The sequence below is a fragment of the Phasianus colchicus genome, chromosome 22 (genome assembly GCF_987193195.1).
Source record: "Phasianus colchicus chromosome 22, bPhaCol1.hap1.1, whole genome shotgun sequence".
NCBI lineage: Eukaryota > Metazoa > Chordata > Aves > Galliformes > Phasianidae > Phasianus > Phasianus colchicus.
The window spans coordinates 2253260-2277119 of NC_143457.1; the positions used below are offsets into that span (position 1 = coordinate 2253260).

Below are 23860 nucleotides of genomic sequence, written 5' to 3' on the forward strand. Positions count from 1 at the left end.
TTCCCCCAAAGCGACCAGTGCCAAAGTCCATGAATAACTCTTTGTAGGATGCCCACTACTCCTCCAGTCTCTCTAATGGTGAGCTGCTGCTCTGAAAGTCCTGGTTCAGAACTTAGAAACTATTAATTTTAGGACAGATTAGTTATATTCATTACATGTTTCCCAGAAATTAATTTTTGCTTTAGTTTATGGCTTTATTTGTCTGTTTAAATCATTAAAATTGACATATGTCCACAGGGCTGGATGGCTAAGTGGGTGGAGGGGCTGAGCAAAGTGTGCTCCACCTCCCAGTGATGGAAGGGATCAATGAATCCTCAGCTTAGTCAAATAACTTGGGTTAGTTTTGGAAGGATGCATACTGTGATCATGTTCCAGTCCTGCTGAGTTAAGCTGAGAATTCTGTTATGACTTTCTTATATGGATTTCTTATGCTTAACACCCTTATTTTATTTTATTTTCAGGATTTTGAACCACATAGTTCGAATAGCTGTGTTTGCTGAATTCCACTAAGGTTAAATTAGACCTATTCACATAAGAATCCAGTCTAGTCACTCTTATCATCCGGTAGTTTCTCTCTTATGACTCAATCTGTTTACCCTCAGTCCAAATAGCTGAACATTTCTTCAGCCTACTGACTTATTCATATAAAGATTTCTCCCTATTTCCCTTAAGAAGAGACATATATTGTGTAAACGAGTTTTTTCTAGGCAGGTATGTTTCATTTTCCTCTTTCGTAGCCAAAAGAACAGCTAGAAATGATTCACTTTTTCAGTCAAGAACCCATACTCTGAGGGAATACCACCACAGATGTTTCTGGGCCCCAGAGGCCTCCAAGGGCTCCTCTAGGGAACCCTAATAATCCTAGAGCTTCTAGTACTCCTAGAGTTCTCCTCAGTGTGTTTTAGGATGTCCTGGAGCCTTCCCTGTGTGCCTAGAAGCCCCCCAGAGTATCTAGGGCACCCTACAAGACTCCTGGAGCTGTCCAGCACGCTCTAGGATGTACTAGAGATCCCCCAGTATGCTCTAGATGTCTCCAAGGGCACCCCAGTGTACTCAAGGGCACCCTAAAGTACTCCCAGAGCTTCTTGGTGTGCTCTACCATGCCTCATAATGGCAGTGAGCGAACGAATAAACAAACAGGTCATTCAGACCCATGCATCAGAATACAAAACTAAACCAGACGAAAACTAAAATCCATTTGCAATGTGGGAATACACAGAGTAGTGACGTATCTTGATGCATGTAGTGCAGGCATTACTTTGGCCATGCTAAATGAAGCTGTAAGAGCTGGCACTGCCGGATGTTTGCACGTTGCCAGCATCCAGCGGCCTGATCTGTAGGTGGAGGGTGGAGGAAGTTTGGTATGCAAATGACTTCTCCGTTGGGTCAATCTGGAGGATATAAATATTGACAGAGTTGTATCGAACAGTTCACTACAAAATCACCCTCTCCAAAGAGAAATGGAATTATTTTACGCTCTGACAATAATAGCAGGAATTCTACTTGCTTTCCTATTATGGGTTTTAATTGAAGCTTCTTATCATTCCTTCAAGGCAAAAATTCCTCGTGATGTTGACCAGCCATCAAAGCTCAGCTTCTATAATTGGCTTTTTACTATGATTGAAATTCTGGTGAGTTTATCGTGCTCTGTGATATTGTGATTTTCAGGAAAGGGAAAACGTGAGTAGAACTATGAACATAGCATTTAAATATTGCAGCTGTGTGTAATGGGAATCGTATGGTAACACAACTTTGGTATTTTAATACTGTCCATAAAAGCTGCTTACGTGAGGTGAGATCTCTTAAATGCTGAGATTTGTATATTTACCCTGCAATTGTAACTTGATTGCCTTTTGTAATGAAATGATCGGTCCAGTGAAAAACAGAAGGGCTGAAGACCTGATAAATGAACCTTCTGTATCCCAGGGCACTCTGATCTATTTGAAGTAATTTCCTAAATTTTTATCTATCTGTAGTAATTGTTGTACTCATGATTCTATTCTTATTTCTGCAGTGACTAAACTACTGTGTCTTAATGAATTAACATAGAATCATGTATATTGGAGGTAATCTAATCATAGAATCATAGAATCATAGAATCCTTAGAGTTGGAAGGGACCTAAAGGCCATCTGGTCCAACCCCCTGCTATGAGCAGGGACACCCACAGCTCCATCAGTGCTCAGAGCACCTCCATCCTGACCTTGGGTGTCTGTAAGGATGGGGCATCATTACCTCTCTGGGCAACTTGTGCCAGTGCCTCACTGTAAAAGATTTTTTCCTTAAATCCAACCTAAATCTCCCTTCTTTAGTTGGAAACCATTTCCTTTCAACACAGATACTGCTGAAGAGTCTGTCCCCTCGTTTCTTACTGCCCCTTTAGATACCAGCAGGCTGCTCTCAGCTCTCTGCAGAGCCTTCCCATCTCCAGCCTATACAGCCCCCAGCTCTCAATCTGTCCATCCCTGAATCATTTTTGTGGCCCTAATCTAACCTCCTGATCAAAGTAAGTTCAGTCACAAGAGCTATTACTACTTCTAATTTATGTACTTGTAAACTAGACTGTGCTATATGCGTTGCCAGCAGGGTAAGAAACAGCTCTTGCCCAAGATATTTTCCAAGAATACAAGAGAAGATAGATCAGCCTAAGCCTTATAACATGTTTGGCAGGTATCATTATGCATGGACTTGAATTATGGTCAGACTTGGTGATCTTACAGGTCTCTTCCAACCTAAAAGATTCCATGATTCTATATCAAATGGAAGTCTGTAGGAAAACCAGAGTGATTTCATTAGCGTTTGTATGGGGTTCATCTCAAGCAGCAATGTTCCATCATCCTTAAGTTATATGCAGTGTGCAGTAATCCTGAAAAGTCATTTGGGGTGATACAAAGAAAGACTTACATGGGTTGCTTGAATCTACATGCTTTCACCAAACCAGGTCTCTCGTCCTCCAATGGCTTATGCCATGTGTACCTATCTACAATGCCTGGTGTGAAGGAAGAGTTGCTGTCCTTACATATTTCAGACTGCTCCTCGTGTTAAGCTACATATAAACATAAAACAACTAAATGACTGAATGTTATTAGTTCTCCCATGTTTCTGTACTTGGTTTGATGAAAGGGTTCTTTCAGATGACTCTCTTTACTGAAGCTGCTTCTACAACTGGTTTCAGCTGGGACAGAGTTTATTTTCTTCATAGTGTTTGGTATGATGCTATGCTTTGGCTTTAGAAGAACAATGTTGATAGCATGTCCATGTTGCTGAGCAGTGCTGCACAGAGCCAAGGATGTTTCAGTTTTTCAGCATCTCATACTGTCCTGCCAATGAGGCAGCTGGGGGTCCCACAGAGCAGGGAGGGGAGAGAACCAGAGCAGCTGCCCCAACATGGCCAAAGGAGTTTTCCATACCCTATGATGTAGTGAGAAAAGCTATAAAACTGAAGGGAGCTGACCTGGGGGGCAGCTGTTGTCTGGGGACTGGCTGGGCATCAGTCAATGTGTGGTGAGGAATTGCTTTGTGCATCCCTTGTCCTATTCCTGCCTGGAAGGCCACCATCTCTGACCCATTTGGCAGGAAGTCGTACCAGTGTCTGAGTTGCTTCACTATGCAACAACTGAGTTATAATGTAAAGTTTAACTTTGCTCCATATTGGGAAAGAAACTCACTAATCTGTATGATGAAAGCTTATTCAAAGTTCATGCTGTTATCCTCAATTATTCCTCAAACCACCAATTTCCATATATTTTACTCTCCCACTTTCTAGAGAAAGGTGGGGAAAAAAAGGCTTCCATTTGCATCGGATAAAGTTTAGATCAGACAGCAGGAAGAACTGCATCACAGAACGGGTGGTTGGGCATTGGAATGGGCTGCCCAGGGAGGTGCTGGGGTCCCTGTCCCTGGAGGTAATGAGGAGCAGTGTGGATGTGGCACTAACACACATGGCTTAGTGATTGACCTGGTGTGGTTTCTTACAAAGCACACGATGCTCCGTGCAGTGTGCATGTGCAAGAATATTCTGCTATTCTGATGAATGTTGCTGTTGTTGTGCCAGTGACATCTCCTTTTGTGCTCCCTGCCATGTACGTTGCAAGAAAGGTCTCTTTTTTATTGTAGCACAGCACAGTCTTCTGCCTTTTTGCTGGACTTATTTGAGGCATCCCTCAGATGGCTCAGCAGTTAAGCAGCTATCTTCTGGAGATGTCATACATATGATGCTCCAGCTGCACCTGTGTACATGCTTTCTTGAAGAAATCAATGAAAATCTCAAAAGGAAAAGATGAGAGAAAGTCTACCAGCTCACAACATAGCTTCTGTGTTAATCCATTCCTACATACCTGCATTCAGACTGTGCATATCATACTGTGATATAAAGCTCTGATAATTATTTTGGTTGGCAAAGCACAATGCTTCGAGATGAGTAAGAGAGAGTGACTGTCAAATGGACTCTCCAAGTCCATGATGGTCAAACTGAGTGCTTTTTCCTATTTCATATATGATTTCTTAATTTGCTGAAAAGTAAAAATCTGGTCACCATATGATGTTCAATGTATAGAGAAGCCTGTGCCAGAATTTAGGCATTTGAGCAAACAGTTTTTCAAATTATTGCATGCTGGTTTGGGTTCTCCTTTTCTTATACAAACACAAATTTTAGAATCTGGCTTACATAATACGTTCACCTACTAATACAATCATATACACCTAGAAATAGCCATACCTCCTATATTTTGAGTGTACTGTTACTGTTTCTGAAGTATTTTCTAATTATTGATCAAGAAAAAGTTTCTCAGTGGAAAACTGAATAACATACCAAATTCCCCATTCTTCTTTATGGCAGTTCTTTTCTTTACAACCGAAGATGTGTCTGTGATGCCAGGAGCTCCTAGGATAAGGAAAGGAAAGAGGATACTTACACAGAATGTCCTGATACCAAGTTTATCATATATATTATTAATACTCGTCACTTGAAGGCTCTGTTAAAAAAACAGGGATGTTAGAAAGTGCAGAGGAGATCAAATAAACACAGATGAGCAATTGTGTTCACTTCAACCATCCCAAAATCGTCACTTCAACAAAAAAAAAGAAAGAAAAAGGAGAAGTCAGAAACATTAAGTTACAAAAGCACAGCTGGCCATTAGTTGATGAGGCATTGATACAGTGCATACATTGCTCAGAAGAGAACAACACAATTTGCAAATTGCTTGTTATGATCACCATCATTCCGTTTGTAATGGTAATTAAGTCATCATTGAATAGGAAAAGAAGTATTGTCCCTAGCAGGAAATGCATCACTTAGAAACCATGCTCAAAATAAAGGGGGATTCCAGTGTGATCCTCAGGCTATCTATCTCAATTATCAGTAATTGAATGGCTTTGGATAAGAGGACATTATTCACCCTTAACAAACATACTTTGTTTTCCCTGCTGGATTTAAGAAACTGTCTGTAGAGCCATTTCCTGAATACCTGTGGGATCTTGATAAAGGTTTCACAAATGGAGGAGATAACATTCAGAACCATTCTCCCCACGGTCTTTGAAGCAGCATTTCATTACTGATTACAAGCATCACTGACTTTCTAAAACCTTGTTGTCACTGATCCTGTGGCTGGAGGTGATCAAAGACCACTCAGTTACTGTCATGGCTGGGACATTTCCATCTCACCTTACCTTCAGTCCTTCAGCTGAGCCATCTGGAGTGGTCAGACTCCCTTTATAACAAATGGTGATGAGCAGCAGAGCACAGCTTAATATACCTGAGGTTGGAACTGTCCTCTAGAGATGCCTCTTTCTCTTCATGGACAAGAAAAGGAGGCTCAGACCTCATGACACCTACACTGCATGCCTAAACAAACTGCTGATGTGTGATAAAACCAGATTACAGAAATAAGAAGGGATTTATATGGGACATTCAATGGAAGAAGTATTGCAACATTCTTCTGAAAACAGCATTATCTCAAACCACGAAGATGTACATTTTCACAACTCAAATCACAGAGCTTTTTTAATGAAAATCCTGTACAGCAGCAAACACCCAATGCAATTCTCCCTAATATAACACAGAGAAAGGCCACTTGTGGCCTCCTGTGGTCCCAACAGAGTGGAAAGGCTTGGATTTTCTATTCTAATTTCTTATTTTTTCTGTTATATCTAGGCAAATAAATCAGCAAGTTTGGGTATCTGTAAGAAGCACGTACTTATAAGGATGTTCTCTAATGGACTGAGGGCATGGGGGGCTTCGGAGCTCCTCATAAAGGATTTGCTCTTTGGTGAGGTGCCAGTGAGGATCTACCTCCCAACATCACCATCTGCCAGCAAGAGGAGGGGAGTCGTCCTGTTCCATGGAGGATGTGGGATGTACGGAAGCATAAGTAAGGAACTGGAAGAGAAAATGTGATTTTTAATCATTATTTTTTACGCTACTCACGCTCATTAATTATGTATTTTTAGAAATTGTTTTGAACCTCAGAAGTGATGGAGGCTTAGCTTGGGCAACCGAGAGACACAACGCAATGCTTGATTTTACTTTTTCACTTTTTAATCTGCCCTTATTGGATATCTAAATTATTCTTTGTAGGATAGAGCCCTATTTATGCCATATATATCCCTTACAACAATGAAGGCATCTGTTTTGGTCTGAAAACATGACAGAAGTTATTAACTCCTGCATTCCTCCATTGGACCCCTTCCCCAGAGGCATACAGCACCTGGTCTTAAATGTGTGCCCCAGGTCCTTCAATTAAATTAATTAACTTGACTTTTTTTCAGTTTAATTGATTAGAGAAAGCACATAATTGCAAGCATGCAATCAAAGAAGCTCCAAAAGATACAAACACGTATTAAAACGTGTTAGAATTCTGTAATTTAAGGTAGAACGTATTATTGAGCAAATGGCAACAAACCAAGTCTTTTAAATGTAGTAAGAACTGAACTAAAGTAGAAGAGAAACCCAGTGTATCTTTAAATACATTGTGAGAGGCATAATCCTGCCCACTGACTTACAGTGGAATGGTTTTCTAACTCTTTAATGAGATTGTTAAGTGCTCAGCTCTGCACACCTCAACTGAGGTGTTATAAAAGGGAGGATATTGCTGCAGGTATTCAAAGACATTAATTCCATTCATGTTTGTTCTTCAGAAAGCCATGAAAGAATATGCCAGCACATAGCCAAGAAGTCTGATTCCGTGGTGGTGTCAGTTGGGTAAGTTGAGCTTGAAGAAACTGAGCTCTGGGAAAGTCTGTCCTTACACAGACATGTGCAAGCCAGCACGTGCATGACAACAACATACACTGACTTGGGTTTAGCAATAACAAAAGCAATTATTAGGACGTTTAACTTATTAATCCATAGACTTAATTAAGTGGAAAGTAGAAACAGTGCGCTTCAGCCAACAGAGGAGGGTTAACAGGGGTAACTTGGGGAAGAGAAGGATTTGGGAAGACCTCATTGTGGTCTTCCAGTACTTGAGGGGAGTGTATAAACAGGAGGGTGATAGTGATAGGACAAGGGGGAATGGTCTTAAACTGAGACTGGGGAGGTTTAGGTTGGATATGAGGAGGAAGTTTTTCAGCCAGAGGGTGGTGAGGCACTGGAACAGGTTGCCCAAGGAGGCTGTGGATGCCCCATCCCTGCAGGCTGGATGTGGCTCTGGGCAGCCTGGGCTGCTGGTTGGTGACCCTGCACATAGCAGGGGGTTGGAACTGGATGAGCACTGTGCTCCTTTTCAACCTAGGCCATTCTATGATTCTGTGATTCTATGAGCAGAGAAAACCTGCACTGCTGCCTCAGAATTTCTCTTTTCCTTATTCAACTAATATTCTCCCGAAAGATCACAAATGCAGAGAATAAAGAGCCATGGCTATGGAGGTGCATCTTGCTTCATTCACTTTGATGTGACTTTCTTTCATCTAAGAAAGAACGTTGTTGGTTAAGAACTAAACAAAGAGAGCCTTATGTTATCATCGCTCCCCTGTAATCCATTTGTCCCAGTTAACAAAATAAATGAAATAACTGTCTGCAGGAAGCTATTTCATCACCACTGAACATTCACTGCATGGTGTTTTATAAGTGTCATTAAATTACTCTTAGTATATTAAAGTGTAATAATAGCATACAAATCCATACTCATATAGAATAATAAAATACGACATGATAATATAAAATATAATAGTAAATGTAATGATCAGTGTCCTCAGGATCCAAAAATCAGTTGCACCTTTGGGTATGCAGGATGTACATCCATGGTACCCACAGTCAGTGCAAAGGGAGGATGGCAGACCGCCCTGCTGGCATGAACTTTGATCACAGGCACAAACATCTGGGGCACAAATTGAGTAAATGTGTGGGTTTGCATAAGTTGGGTGGTGGGACTGCACCATGAAAGCCTCTGTGCTCTTAAATTATGCCAGAATAAAGCAATTTACAGACACACAAGTATGTAGAAAGTCTTCTATACCTTCCAGGTACCGCTTGGCTCCTGAGCACAGCTACCCAACCCAGACCTTGGACTGTGCCACTGCCACCATCCACTTTTTGAGGACTGCCAAGAACTACGGTGTGGATCCCGATCGGATCATTGTGTGTGGGGACAGTGCAGGGGGCACTTTTGCAACATCTACTTGCCAAGAACTTGTGAACAGAACAGACATCCCAAAGATACGTGCCCAGATCTTGATCTATCCATTCGTCCAAGCCCTGAACTTCAACCTGCCGTCTCACCAGAAGAGTGCTTCCTCTGGCTTGCTGTCCCTGGAACGGATGGTCTGTTTCATCCTGATGTACCTGAGGAAGGATTGTTCTTTGATGGAAGCTGTCTTGGCAGGTTCTCACGTTCCTGAGAGCATGAATTTGAGATACAGGAAATGGATACATCCAGATCTTATCCCGGAGAAATTTAAACAGGACTACAAGCCACCGTTCCCCGCCTCATACATACCCCAGGTCCATGAGGAAGTGAAACAAATGTTTGAGACAAGGTTTTCACCACTCTTAGCAGAAGATGCTGTTGTTGGCTGCCTACCCGACACCTGTATTATCACCTGTGAGCACGACGTGCTCAGGGATGATGGGCTGCTGTACAAGAAGAGGCTGGAAGACAACAATATCAAGGTGACCTGGTACCACATTGAAGATGGCTTCCACGGTGTGCTGTGCTTTTTGGGTTATGGCATTTTCTCTTTTCCCTCGGCGAGTAAAATAATGGATCACATTGTAAATTTTATAAAAGGCTGTTAAAATGTCTCCTTCAATACACTGAACTACCTCGCAGAGCGAGTGCATTTCAGTTAATCACTGAGTGTCAAGAAGTGATAACTTCTGATAGTGCAATCTGCTGACTTCTGGCTTTCAGTTGCTCCTACTTGGAAGCATGATGTGGTTTCCATCTTCCTTTCTGGTTTCTTATCCATTAACTAATATTTTATCCTTGTTTTGCTTCTCTTTTTCTGTTTTAAGAATTTCTGTTCTTTTGTCAAAGAATGAAAGCTCATGATTTATACAGCAAAACACACAAAATAACCATAAATGCATGCACACGGATCACACAGACAAAAGCAGTATGAGAATACAGATAAAATGAAAGCCTGAAAGCCTCTGCAGGGCAAAGATTCGTTCACAGTCCCTGAAACAAGCAGTGATTGCCATTGATTTATAGGCATATTCAGCCCTTGGGTTTGGACCTGGCTGTAAAACCTGAAGGGGGAAATGGAGTGTACTTGCAGATCTTAGCTTACAGCACAATGGGTGGCACAGAAGGGAGTAACAAGTCAAAGCTGTTGGAGCTTTCCATGTAAGTATCTGAGAGTGGCAATGTAGAAGGCTCTTTTGGCCTTTCAGGGCCCCTTCCAACTCAAACAATTCTAGAGTTCAGTGATTCCAAATGGAATCTGACAGACATCACTGAATGTCCTCTAAGCTATAATCTGTGAAGCTCCTTTCTGAGGGGCATTGGCTCCTATTCAGGGAGACAGACACAGCATTTTTGTTAAGTAATAATGCAGTTATTAGATGAGAACTTGAGGGTAAATTCATAAAACAGCACTAAAATGGCAAGAATAGTTTCTGCTAATGCCCAAAGCAAAGGAAAAATAATAACCATAGAATCCTTTGAGTTGCAACATTAGGCTAGATTTGTTTTTTAGGACGGATCCACATTTATAAAGGCAGATGCCTGGCTGAGTGCCAGAGCATGTCAAAAGAGCTGGCCATGCAATGCCTAAGGATTGTAAAACATTTCATCATTCCTATGCAATCACTCTGCTCTTGTAATAGCCATGCAGATAAAAGTGTGGAAAGAAGGCAGGGCGTTATCTTTCTTCTCCACCAGCTGAACTGTGAGTAGGAAGAAAATGCTGGGTTAAATTCTTCACACTGTCACCATATTAATTAAATGTGGTGACACGGTAGTACTTAGAAACCTCTGGAGCAACCAGTAGTTACTTGTGAATTCTTGTTCTCTGCAAAATGAAATGGTGTTTCTTTGTGCTCCATGGACACAATTGGAACTTGGTTCCATTTTCCCTGTTGCTGGTGTTAATAATTTACTCTTCAAGCAATGAAATTCTCCCAAGAGTAAACAATGTGACGAAGCTTACAAAGCTGTGCTGGTTGAGGATTACAGGATTTGTTTTGATAACAGGACTTGGTGTGAAATTGGCAAGTCATTTTGGTTTCTGACCTGACTATAAGGCTGGCTTACCAGTTGACGTGTTGGTAGAAGCTGGGCCAGAAGTGCACCAGGGTTTGCTACGAAAGCAGTGCAAAATGCTGGCTTGCATTGGAGCAGTTAATCCATGGCGGTCTGCTCTGCCACATCAGTCTTGCTACCTGCACAAGAACACTCACAGTTATCTTGGGTATGTCTCCATGAACTTCAGTCTAACCTGGGAGTCATTGGCTTATCTTTATTCAGGATCAATTTATTACATGCATGTCATCTTCACAACTGTCCTTTTATTGATTCCCAGATGTGGTTTCTAAGGTTTCTGGAATGGAAGTCCCTCCTCCTGTCTGATGCAAGAGAATTTGGTAACCAAAGTGACCTGAAGCAAAAGTTCAAAGCCCTCAGCAGCACTGCACACCACACGTCGCCCATTGGTGCCCAGCCTCTCTAAAAGCTGGCTTTGCATTTGAGCATTATGGGCACTCGTTTCTGCCATCCTGCACACAGCACAAAACTAAGGAAACAAGCATGCACACAAAGATTCAAGAAATCAATAGAAGAGCCTCCAAACATAACTTTTGGTGTGTGTTTCTCAAATCTCCCTAAACCCCCAAAAGACCATTGAATCCACTCAGGCTGTGCCACCTCCTGTAAGGATTAACCACCTTACCCCATTCTCCTAAGTAAACTTGATGATAGGTTTCCCCATCTGATTACCTCACTTAAAATAATAGTCGTCCTTCACAAAATCCAAGATTCTTATCACATCACTGAACTTCTGCACATTTTTTGCCCTAAGTTTTCCACTTGGCTTTTCTCCACTACTTGATCAGCGTGCTGTAAGACACCAAACGTGGCAAAGAGTGGAGAGAGGGGAATGTTCTGTATTTCTTGGTAAGCAAATAGCACCAATAAAGCTTTTGAACAACAGTGTTGACTAACAAATGCAGCCTACAGCATTGGCTTGTAATGTTCTTAATCATTTTCACCATTCTACTATTTTGAAATGACCACACGATTGACAATTAACTTTTGCAATGTTTTGTTTTGTTTGTTTGTTTGTTTGTTTGTTTTTTGCCATGTTAAATATCACATCAACATCTTCATGCTTCTTGGAAAAGCCTCTCAAAGATGCCAATATGCAATACTCTAAAATGTCTTCTCTGCTGCTTCCTCACCTCCCAGGCAATGATTGCACTGAGCAAACACTTCTGTGAGCTGTCACACCCCTCTACTCAAACAATGGGTTCCTTGCTAGAGAGCCTCTTGCCCCATGCCACACTGGTGTTCAGCAGAGTCCTCTCCATTTTGAAATCCATTCTCTGCTTGGTCACCAAAGCTGTTTTGTTACCCTTCTGAACACTTTGCACGTCCTGCAAAGAGCTAAAGATGTGCCTACAGTTCCACATTACACGTTATGAGATGACCACCTCATCCAATGCAGTGTGTGTTGTGCTTCAGGTCAGTTCAGCAGTCCATCCATATTTTCATCGTTCATCATCTGGACCATCATCATTTATGGATGCACTGGTCTATTATTGAGATTTTTCCGTGGTCTTTACCTGCAGGTCTTGATTTAATACAAATATTAATTGGTTTATAATGTCTGCAGTATAATTAGCCATATTGAACACATGGATTTTAATCTGGATTGGGGGTTATGGTCATGGTGCTGCAGATGGGTAACTAGAGAACAGCAAGTACAGAAACAATGAGTTCCTTTTTCAGTGGTGACTCCAATATTTTCTAAAATCTAGAAAGCAGAACGATCTCATTGTGCCCAGGGAACTTCCTGTCCTCTAATTTGATTAACTATAGATCTGCTATGTGCCTTACACTCTTAAACTAGAGTGCTTGTTCATACAAATGTTCACATGAACTCATTCATACAAATGATATATGATAATTTCCATAGCTTTGGAAATTTTAATTCGTTTAAATATTTTTCTATTTTCTAGGGCAAAACACAGCAAAATGGTTGCTATCCTCTTTATTCAGACACTTTCTGACAGCACGCTCCTTTCACTGTCCACATCTTCAAGAACTCAAACACAAGCAGAAACTTGCAACGTGCCTACAGTTATGCACACAAATGCCTTTGGAGGCCTGGAGTCATGGCAAGAAGTCATGCATGCAAAGAAATACTGATGGATACAAGTAGGCACACACAAATCTGAGCTTGTCAGCACCTCGTATCCGAGCTTACAGCCAACGGCAGTAGGTGCTGCTGAGGTTTCTCTTGGCTCGTTCAGCTTTCCAGTTCAGCTTTCCAGCACCAGATGGCTCTCATGCTCCACAGACCTCAACGAGCACCTTCAGCAGGAGCCCCGTCCCAGCACCTGGGCAGAGGCATCCACTCCCACCTGCTGTGTCATGGAGTCACAGAATCATTGAGGCTGGAAAGACCACTAAGGTCATCAAATCCAACCACCTGTGACTGCTCTAAACCACATCCCTCAGTGCCACATCTGACCTTCAGCACCTCCACAAACAGTGACTCCACCACCTTCTTTGGCCAGCAACAAAGACCACAAGGATCACCAAATCCAACCATTCACCCATCCCCACCATGCTCTCTAACCGTGTCCCCATGTTTACATGGTGGAAAGCACCCCAGCTGTGGTGTTGTCTTCCTGTTATTGTTTTTTTTTTTCCTCCATGGATCTTATCAGTGCTTATCAGTGCTTCGAGCATCAAGTATTACTCTGTGTACTTCCATGTATCCAAGAAAAAGCATTTCCCAATTTCCCTATTTACCCAGCCAGTTTGTCTCTTTTCCTGCTGCTATCCAGACTTCAGCACAGAGCTTTCACATGGAAGCTCTAACAGTGATGTTGGGTTGTTGGTGTGCTGCTGTGATGTCCAGACCCAGTTAACACGTCCGAAAGAGTCACAGAAATCACAGAAATACCAAGATTGGAAAAGACCTACAGGATCATCCAGCCCAACCATCCACCTGTGACCAATGGTTCTCGCTAAACCACGTCCCTCAACACAACATCCAAACGTTCCTTGAACACCTCCAGGATCAGTGACTCCATCACCTCCATGTGCAGCCCATTCCAGTGCCTGACCACCCTTTCAGAGAAGTAGTGTTTCCTAACATCCAGCCTAAATCTCCCCTGGCGCAGCTTGAAGCCATTCCCTCTAGTTCTATCACTGTTACATGAGAGAAGAGGCCGACCCCCAGCTCACTGCAACCACCCTTCAGGTAGTTATAGAGAGCAATGATGTCTCCCCTGAGCCTCCTCTTCTGCAGGCTGAACAATCCCAGCTCCTTCAGCTGCTCCTCATAAGGCCTGTGCTCCAGACCCTCACCAGCTTTGTTGCCCTTCTTTGAACCCTCCCCAGGGCCTCGATGTCTTTCTTGCAGTGAGGGGTCCAAGATTTACAGCTCTTGGTAAAGTGACTTCCATAAGGACAGGCACCAAAGAGGTGTGAAACCAGCTGAGCAGTGGTGGTAAGAACCTTAGAACAATGGTGGTTCTGTCAGAGGTGCTTCCAGAGGGGCCACATCTGATGGGCACGGTTAGGCCACACCTGTCATTGGGACAGCACAGCTTCAACAAAGCTGACTAATTGCTTTCACTATTAAAAACTGAAGAAGTTAGCTGCAACCAAGTTTTGTGCAATGCTGTTTCCTAATGCTCTTGTCCAAGCTGTGAGAAAGCCAATCTGCACATCAGACTTGACGAGTCTGAATTTCCTGCTTCCATTTCCCAAGAGTGTCCCAATCTCCAGGCTACAGGCGACGTGCCTTTCACCAGCAGCCCTTATCGAGCTGGGTGACACAGCTGCCATGAGAAAGGATAAACAAACAGGAACCAAAGCAACCCTCTGGCAAAGAGAGATTGGGAATGGGATGTTGGGAAACGAAAGAGGAGTTGTTGGATAACGTGAACAGTTTGGGGAGATGAAGCAGAGTGTGGAATAAACTTCTTAGAGAGTGAATCCTCAGGCTTAAGTTTCTTCTTGTTTATTCTAACCAATTAATAAACAGTTTCTGAAGTCAGGAATTAAATGTGAGTGGGTATTTTTTTCCTATGCAGGTCACAGACTGTGTATTGTAAAGCCTTAGGGTGCTCTGAGTGAAACTGACCTTGAGATGTATGTGAACATGAAACTTATCTCTTGCATTCAAGACTTTATGCATTCGTTTCATCCATACCACGACTTTGCAGAGGGAGAATTTGTTGCATTCACAGTTTGGTGTAAAGGCACTGTTCCCAAATTACACCTTATGAGCTGAAAGGGCTTTGTTTTACTGACTTTCTGGGGGTTAAATCTTGGCACTAATGATTTGTGGACTGGGGAATATGAGCATGCTCAAGAGGAAGGCACACACAGAGGACAGTATTCTGCTGGTGTCCAAGCCTTGCTACCAGCCCTGAAGCCATCAAGTCCAGGTGTAGTTCTCACCATCTGCAGTTGCATTTATACCTGGAAAGAGATCTGTAAGCAACATAAATGGCACAGAGTGAAGAGCCCTAAGGCTCAACCAAGAGGCTGTTGAAAAAGCCAGTGACCAGCCAAGCGTAGCAATGGGTGCAGGCATTCATCTGCTGGATATGCAGCAGGAACAAATTACTGATGCTTCAGACTGCAACTGCTCCTAGTTCAAAGATGTCACTGTGTGCCAGTGTCCAATATCAGTCAATCAAGTCCCATCCCAAAAAGCAACCTGGCTTTGAGCTGGAGCCCAGGCAGCCACAAAGAGGGGAGCTACTGTGAATGGATTTGTTGCACAGTTCATAGGCTCTAGGGCTAAATTACTCTGATATTCATCTCTGCAAAAAGCACATAGGCTAACCCTCATTTAAAACTCCTGTAAGATTTCATTCACAGCCTTGCTTGTCTCTGGGATGCCGGATATTCTGTTTGGCCTTTGTGAATGAGATATGTTAGGAAATACATTAAGATCATGCTAATCTGAAAATTGAGAGTTCCTGTTGATGCTTGTAACTGAGTTGCACGTTATTAGCTATTGCCTTACCCTACCAGAAATTAATCTTCTAAGTGCTACATATCATGTGCAGTTACATACAAAGTGCTGGCTGAGCTCTGCAGTGTGACAGCAATGCCTTGGGTCGGACTGGGCAGGGTTTGGAAAACAAGAAACAGAATGAAAGGTGGTAGTGGTGGTAGGTGGGCAGTTGGACTGGATGACCTCAGAGGTCTTTTCCAAATGGATGATCCTATCGTTGTACCTCTTCATACAAAACTGTCATACACCATTTGCTCTCAATCTCCATAGCATGTCTCAAATCCAGTGTTAAGAAAAATCAGCCCAACTCTGTTGGCTTCAGCAGAGCAGATCTGCATCTGATAATGCTCTTACCACGCCAATGTCCTTCAGAACTGATGCTGTCAGACATTCACAGAGTTAAATATTACAATGGAATCACCTCTGCTTTTTACCAGCTGTGATTTTTTTTTTCTTCTGGTCTGTGTGTCAGCTGCTCCATTATTATTCTTATTTTAGCAATAATAAAACATATTTGAATGCTCTCGAGAAGAAATCATAGCATACACAAAAACCAACATTCAATACTATCCTTGCTTTTAAAAGACTCCATTCTAAGCTGAAAGATCAGGAATGAATACATTCTCAGTAGAAGTGTATGTGTATAGATACATAAGCAAACAAGTAATTCAAATGACCAGCACCAAATAAAAGGTGAGGAAGAACATTTGCAATGCTGAAACGAAGATTTCACCAGGGGTCTGAGAAAAGAAGGATGTGGTGGCACAATAAATAAGAAATCAAACAGCTCTGAAGGTGATTACTAAGAAATCCTGTCCCACTTGAACTCAGAAATAAGACAGGCTTGACTGTATTCAAGCAATAGGGAGAGATGTAATAAGTTTTTATCTCCTTGTAACACTGATGATATGTCAAGCACATATGGCAATGGGCACAGAACCAAAACATGTTAGCTGTAAATATGAAAAACTGCTTATGCAAGCCTCCCTCATGACTAATTGTTACTGTCTATTTAATTGTATGGTTTGATTGCCACATGTTTTCACCTTCCTATTGGGATTTTTAAAAGCTGGAGGATGGAATACGAAGGGAATTGCCAAACCTGTGCCTTTACCTTCAGAAATACTGCAAAAGTCAGAGGGGGAAGGAGGGCACTGCTGCTTCTTCCATTTGACTCCTAGCAGTGCAGCAAGATGGCACTTCTCTTCACCATTTTTCTCGTTTTGATTCTAGTTGTGGCAATGGGATTCTACTATGAACACCCCACAGCAAAGATCCCACCTGGATTTAGTGAGCGCAAGAAGCTTTATGCTTTTCATTACATCATGAACTTTGGGTTCGGTCTGGTAAGTACACTGTGCTTAAAGCTGCACTTTTGATTTGATTTCTGATGGAGGGATAAGGGGTCAGTGAAGTGTTTTGGAATCAATATACATCGAATACAAAGCTGGATTTATTTGGATTTGGGAGCACTGTTGTGGATACCTGTGGCTATGCAGCACTAAAGCAAGCAATACAGAAAAATAAAACTGCAGACAGCATAATACCTCATTTTTCCCAATGGCTTAAGTTTTTAAATTGTGCAGCCTCAAGCAGTGCTGAAGCTGCTGCATGATATATGTTAAACTTCTGCTTTGCATGGCAGAGAATGAGCAAGGTTGCGCTGAGCTCAGCTCTCTCCTACAAATGCATGACTTCTTCTGAGCCACCTGAAAGGCAGCTGCTACGTTCATCACCTTTCTCCTTCACAGTGTCTGTGTGGTTTCCTATTCTGAGTTTAAAAAGCACTTCTATGATGGCTAAATCAAGCTGCTTTTAGCCTTTTAAATGACGACAAGAAAACTTTCATTTTCTTTGGGTTGTGCGTGATATTTCACTGAAATTCTGCTGTTATTACCTTGTTCTCCTTTTCCCCTGCTTATTAAGCTTTCTTTGAAGTCAGCCAGTAAGTTCCTGAGAATGTGACTCAGTGTGTGTCCTGAGGGCTGCCTCACCCAGCTCTGAGCACTGCTGTGATACAGAGCAGTGCCATAAAACAGGACAGGAATTGAAGTCACACAAGGTTTTCTTACACCTACCACACTGTATGTGGAACCCCACGTTTTCAAAATGCTGTGTGCACACTCCTTTTCCATCTCAGTTTGTTCTTTGTATGCAAGAGGCCAAACTGCAGAATTTAGAAGCTCCCTGCAAACTAACGCAGTTCTCAGCTTCTGATTTAATCATCTCCTATCCTCAGTGCTGGCCAGTGAGAGGCCAAGGAAAAACAGGAGCAGAGAGATAAGACCATTAATGTGCAGTTAAACAAAAGTATAAATGCAATAATGTTTGAATCATAGAGTCATAGAATCATTAAGGTTGGAAAAACCTCCCCAGGTCCAACCAACAGCCCATCTCCACCACTGACCATGTCACTCAGTGCCACGTCTACTCAGTAGGAGCTCTGGTTGTTGCTGTCTGGTTGTTGCCAGGTCCTCTCCAGGAATGGCAACCCAACAGGCCAAAGCTGCAGGGAAAATTAAAGTTTGCTACGGTAGATCTAGACAAAAAAATGCATGTGAAGTCATTGGAGATAAAACAGCTTGATGTAATTGTGCACAGTATAATGAGTTTTATGAGGAACTATCTGTATTCACCTCTGAGGGTATACTTAAATAAGGAATGTCTTAATCAAATTTCTTCATTGAAAAATCCACCCATTCTTTATTTTCCAGTATTGGTTTAGAATTTGGTCTACAAGAAGAAAAACTGACAGACTTTATAGGCAGCCCAGAGGACTAACTCCATCTGGGAAACTGAGTTGCAAACAATGAGATGCAAACATGGAGGGGCTGATTACGTTACACTGCCTACTGTGTTAATAGCTCTGTAACTTCTTGGAACCAATTTCTTCTGGCAAGGACTGAGGCAGAAGGGCTGGCACAGCGTGCAACACACACAGCTGCTGTCTGTGTAGCTGTGTGAGGAGAAGAAAGGGCTCTAAGACTGCAGTTAGCACAGCCATCGCCTCCCTCCCTCAGGCAGCACCTCCTGCACGCTGCTGCAGATCTGCTCCTCTGCCCAAGCATGTGTCTGCATTCCCACTTCCAACCAGCTTGGGCCCCTCTGTGCCCTTCACACTGCTGTCCTCTTGGAGCACAGCACTGCACTGTGGATGAGCGCTGATGGCACGCGCTCCATGCGCTGATGGCAGAGCTGGAAAATGGACTTGAAAGCAAAAAATGGCAACGCTGCTGATTCTTATAGAGTTTCTATTTGCTGTGCAATTTAAAACAACTCCGCCAGATAAACATGCTGTCTGCATATTACCAGAAATAAGTACGAAGATTACATGTCCTGTCCCCAGTAACTGATGTTCTTCATCATGGAATGGAATGCAGACACCCAAGGTCAGGGAATGGGGCTCTGAGCACTGATGGAGCTGTGGGTGTCCCTGCTCAGTGCAGGGCTGGGACCTGATGGCCTTGAGGGTCCCCTCCAGCTCAAACCATGTCCTGATTTATGTGATAACTGTACTTTGTTGCAGTAATCCACAGCTGATACTCAGAGCTACAGTGAGGTGAATGAGAGCAATATAAACAAATGCCAATCTCTATGAAAGCTGGTCAAAGTGTGATGGGTTTAGTTGTTGTCAGACTGTCAGCATTAAGCACAGCAGCTGATATGGACTGTGTTTCCAAGACAACAGTGACCTCTATAACATGCAAACAATGCAGTTAATTACAGGTGCAACCCTTACTGTTACAAAAGCACTAGTGTGAGGAAAGAGAACACCAGAGGGGAGTGAAGGATTAAAGAAACAATTATTTTCCCATGGTTATCATGCAGGAGATCAGTAGAAGTAACCAAAATGAGAATAAAGCCGTACCACAAAATGATCCTTCTTGCACATGGGATCAGCTCCTCAAACGGCACAAAATGAGATGCTACACCAACCTTCACAGCACCACATTACTGAATTACTGAGGTCTTTAAACACGAGGTGAAAGACTCTCACAATGGGATCTGAAGACTCAAGCTGTATATAGAATTCTCTTTGAAATACACATGTAGGAATAATGGCAACACAACAAACCATCCAGTCCAACTGTGTTTGGGTACGAAGCACTGCATTATGTGAAGATGGAGCCAGGGCTCAGAAGTACCCTTGTTCAGGAGCTGGCTGTGGAAGATGCTATGGAAAAACGTTCTTCTAAGGGCTGCTTCAATGCCTAACAAGTGGAAGTACTGGATAGTGATAGAACAAGGGGGAATGGTTTTAAAGTGAGACAGGAGAGGTTTAGGTTGGATATTAGGAGGAATTGTTTCACACAGAAGGTGGTGAGGCACTGGAACAGGTTGCCCAAGGAGGCTGTGGATGCCCCATCCCTGCAGGCATTCAGGGCCAGGCTGGATGTGGCTCTGGGCAGCCTGGGCTGCTGGTTGGTGACCTGCACATAGCAGGGGGTTGGAACTGGATGAGCATTGTGGTCCTTTTTAACCCAGGCCATTCTGTGATTCTATGATTCTATCGTTCTACGATTCTATGAAGTCTTTGACACTTCTATCTCCTATTAACAGCCTGAGATTTATTCCATTAATAGAGACTAAGGCATGATTTCACCACTGAAGAATGAGATAATTTGTAAAACATCACTCTGTCACCCAACATTTCTAACATTTGCACTAATTTGTGATTCCTTTTCCTTTATTAACAGGCAATATTTCTGGAAAAACTTGGTATCATGTCAGAGGTCAGTTTACTCAGGGTTATAATGGATGGAATACCACCACTAAAAGATAAACGTCTTATTATCAAGGACTTAATCTTTGAAAAGGTTAAAGTGAGACTGTACCAGCCAAAAACATCAACCACTGGCCAAAGGAGAGGAGTCCTCTACTTTCATGGCGGGGTTGGACGGTTTGGAAGCATTCGTAAGTCATGTAAATACTGTAACCAAACATGCTATGTAGTTACTGAGCTAATGTGGCATTTACTGCAGGATGAGAAGAGGCAGGAGGCTAAGTATGACAGATTAAAGAGAATTGTGTCAGGACACAGGATAATTTCATGTATGAGTAGTAGGCATTCTCTTACATTGTCTTTATACAGGTCGTGTGCCTTGGACTTCTCTGATCGCTTCTCTTCTCCTTCATGCTTATGAGAAAAGTTGAGAAGTTCATAAGAATTTTTTTACACAAACGTAACAAAGCTGTGAGCAATGCTCAGGTTAGATCACACCAGCTGTAGGAGATTTACAGTGGAGCTGTAACCGCAGAACAGAGATAAAGTCTTCAGAATATTTTCTTCTGACTTACTCTTAAAGCGACTTACAACTCCATTGAAATATATTTGTATTATTCTCTTTAAACAGGGGCCTATGAAAGAACATGTCGCATTCTTGCTAGGAAAACCAATTCAGTGGTTGTGTCTGTAGGGTAAGTAGGGTCAATCCAAGCACACGGTCTTCCTGTCTCCTCCTGGGTTCCCAATTCTTTAATGCATTAGTTCCTGCAACCCATGCTTCCTGCAAACCACATAGAGCACTTGTATTTAATGACCACACGTGCACTAATGACTCTTAGGAAGAATTAGTTCCCTAATCCCCACTTGCCAATTTCCAAATAAAATCCATTAGAATAATTTGTAGCTACCGTTGGATGTGGATGGTTTTATTTATTTCCTAAAGCCATACACATAACATGAAAACCAACATTGTGTCAGAGGTGTAACTAACTCTGTTGGAAGCACGGCTGCCCAGACACCTCAGAACTCATTTCCTCAGTCACCTAAAACATAGGTAACTAAAGATATGTTTTCCAAAGAGAGGATAATGCACTGAACTCCCTCAAACACCAAAAGCAGTAAATAAAGATGGCTCCGAAAGTAATGCCTCCTATTTATTTCCGTGGAAACTACGAGAGATACAAAGAGCACAGCAACATGATTTGATAGAGCAAATTCTCAGCTACAGAACGCTATTTTTCAGCACAGTCATCACCATGAGCTATGCATTCATCTGCAATGAACCAAAGCCTGCGTGCTGTGCTCATAGAAATCTGCACCAGTGGAGACAACCACTGCTGCAGAAATGCACCCCCACCCCTCACTGTGCTCACATCTGCTGTTCCATCTCCATAAATGTACAGCAAGCATCAATGAATGTCAATGGAATGTCATTTTTCTGAATGGAGGAATTAAATACCACCCCTTTGATCCATGTGCATATCCATGGCAGACACCACTCTGACAGACTGCCCCTCTGCTGCCACATGTCACACAGCAACAAAATGTATTGGAATATTGGTGGGAAGCTTCAACCTCTACTGCCACCCCACCAACATCTGCATCTGATGTCGTGGGCCAACATCACAAAGTAGGAGGCATTACTTTTGGAGCAGCCTGTAAGCAATAATTGCTATAATTTCCGTCGCTCTAATTATAGTCTCAGAATATTTTCCCATCTTCACAATGAAGTATATGAATGCATGAATGAAAAGACAGCAAGGGGTCCACTCAACAGATCTGATGATGCTGAAACCCTTGTGTTCCATGTAGGTACCGCCTGGCCCCCGAGTTCCCATACCCAGCACAATTCCACGACTGCCTCACTGCCACCATACACTTTATGAAGACAGCACAAGATTATGGAGTAGACCCTGCCCGCATTATTGTCTGTGGAGATAGCAGTGGAGGTACACTGGCTGCTGCTGTTGCCCAAGCACTGGTGAACAGAAAAGATGTCCCAAAGCTGAGAGCACAAATCTTAATATACCCTTTCCTCCAGGCCGTAGACTTTAATTTGCCTTCTTATCAGCAGAATGCCAAAATTCCTGTTTTGATAAGGGAACGAACCATCATTCTTGGTTTGAAGTATCTCAATAAAGACTTGTCTGCTGTAAAAATATTACTTGAAGGTTCCCATATTTCAGAAAAGCGAAGACAGAAGTATCAGAAATGGCTGAGTGCTGATAATATCCCTCATGAGTATAAAATGAGAGGCTACACACCTCCAGGATCACCAGCACCGTACTCAGAAGAAATCTACCAGTTGGCCAAGCCTTTTCTTGAGCCTTTATTTTCACCACTGCTGTGTGAAGACAGTGTCATTGCCCAGCTTCCTGAGACTTTCATTCTGACCTGCGAATACGACGTGCTTAGAGATGATGGGCTGCTGTACAAGAAACGATTAGAGGATCATGGTATAAAAGTGACCTTGTGCCACCTGGAAGAGGGGTTCCATGGAACAATATTCTTAGCTGCTTATAGTAAGGTGGCAACATTCCAATCTGGAATTAAAGGCCTGGAAAAGATAACAAAATTTCTAAGATTGATGTAAACCTCCATTATTTGCTTTCTCTTCCTGCTTTCTCTTTCTCTACTTGCAAAGATTTTTTAAAAAACACTCACAGTTTTTATTCTGTTAAAACATCTTCTGAAATTTCTGCATTGGCTCTGCCTGGTTTTTACCCATGCAATTGATTTTGTGAGAGTTTTCACCTCATTTTTACTGATGATTGAAGAAAGACAACATCACCTGATTTTGTCTACCACCACTTCACAGTTTTCTCCTCTATTCATAAGAGGTCTGGTACCCACGACTAATGTTTCACAGTGCAGTTTGGCTTAATAAAGTTCTGGTCATAGTAATATATAAACTGAGATTTGAGGACAACTTGAGGGAAGTAACAGAGGATGAATCTACAAATTAAGTGCACAACAAGATGGTCCACGACACAGCTGATGAAAGCTGAGTTTGAGACAAGCTTGAAGAAAACTGAATAAAGCAGAAAAGGTGTGGGCACAGACATAAGAGAATGAAGTCTCAGCTTTGCAACCATACTTCAGTTCTGGGCTCCCCAGTGCAAGAGAAGCCCAGGCTTACTGGAAAGAGTCCATCACACACCAAGGTGACCAAGGGCCTGGAGCATCCCTGCCATGACAGGAGGCTGAGAGAGCTGGGACTGCTCAGCCCAGAGCTGAGGAGGCTCTGGGGGTCTTTTCCATCTGTTTAAAGACCTAAAGGTTGAGTGCAGAGAGAAGGGAGCCAGGCTCTTGTCAGCAGTGCTGGTGCCAGGACAAGAGGCAATGGGCACAAACTGAGAGAGGGTCCATCTAAATATCAGGCAGCACTTCTGTGCTGTGTGGGTGATGGAGCACCAGTACAGGCATCAGAGAGGCTGTGGGTTCTCCTTCTTGGAGATCTAAACCCACCTGGAAGTGGTGTTGGTGCTGTGGGT

At 42.7% G+C, this 23860-nt stretch overlaps 3 protein-coding genes across 5 annotated transcripts in view; 2 read left to right on the forward strand and 1 right to left on the reverse strand.

Moving 5' to 3' along the window:
* Positions 1-23860, reverse strand: part of DHRS3 (dehydrogenase/reductase 3) — a 164186-nt gene that overhangs the window by 33525 nt on the left and 106801 nt on the right. For 2 of the 3 annotated variants that reach the window (XM_090123120.1, XM_090123118.1), the window contains exons 3-5: positions 10693-10820; positions 6193-6374; positions 4809-4880 (exon numbers count right to left, since the gene is read on the reverse strand). The gene's annotated coding sequence lies outside the window, so the exon portion shown is untranslated. The remainder of the gene's footprint in view (positions 1-4808; positions 4881-6192; positions 6375-10692; positions 10821-23860) is intronic. The other variant, XM_090123119.1, reaches the window with a different exon arrangement.
* On the forward strand, positions 1372-9315 carry LOC116242597 (arylacetamide deacetylase-like 4). The gene is made up of 4 exons (XM_031613433.2): positions 1372-1631; positions 6150-6366; positions 7133-7196; positions 8459-9315. The coding sequence occupies exons 1-4, from the start codon at positions 1461-1463 to the stop codon at positions 9228-9230; spliced, it is 1224 nt and encodes a 407-aa protein (XP_031469293.1). The 5' UTR covers positions 1372-1460; the 3' UTR covers positions 9231-9315.
* Positions 16688-22976, forward strand: LOC116242549 (arylacetamide deacetylase-like 4). Its single transcript, XM_031613352.2, has 4 exons — positions 16688-16986; positions 20338-20554; positions 20995-21058; positions 22179-22976. The coding sequence occupies exons 1-4, from the start codon at positions 16834-16836 to the stop codon at positions 22957-22959; spliced, it is 1215 nt and encodes a 404-aa protein (XP_031469212.1). The 5' UTR covers positions 16688-16833; the 3' UTR covers positions 22960-22976.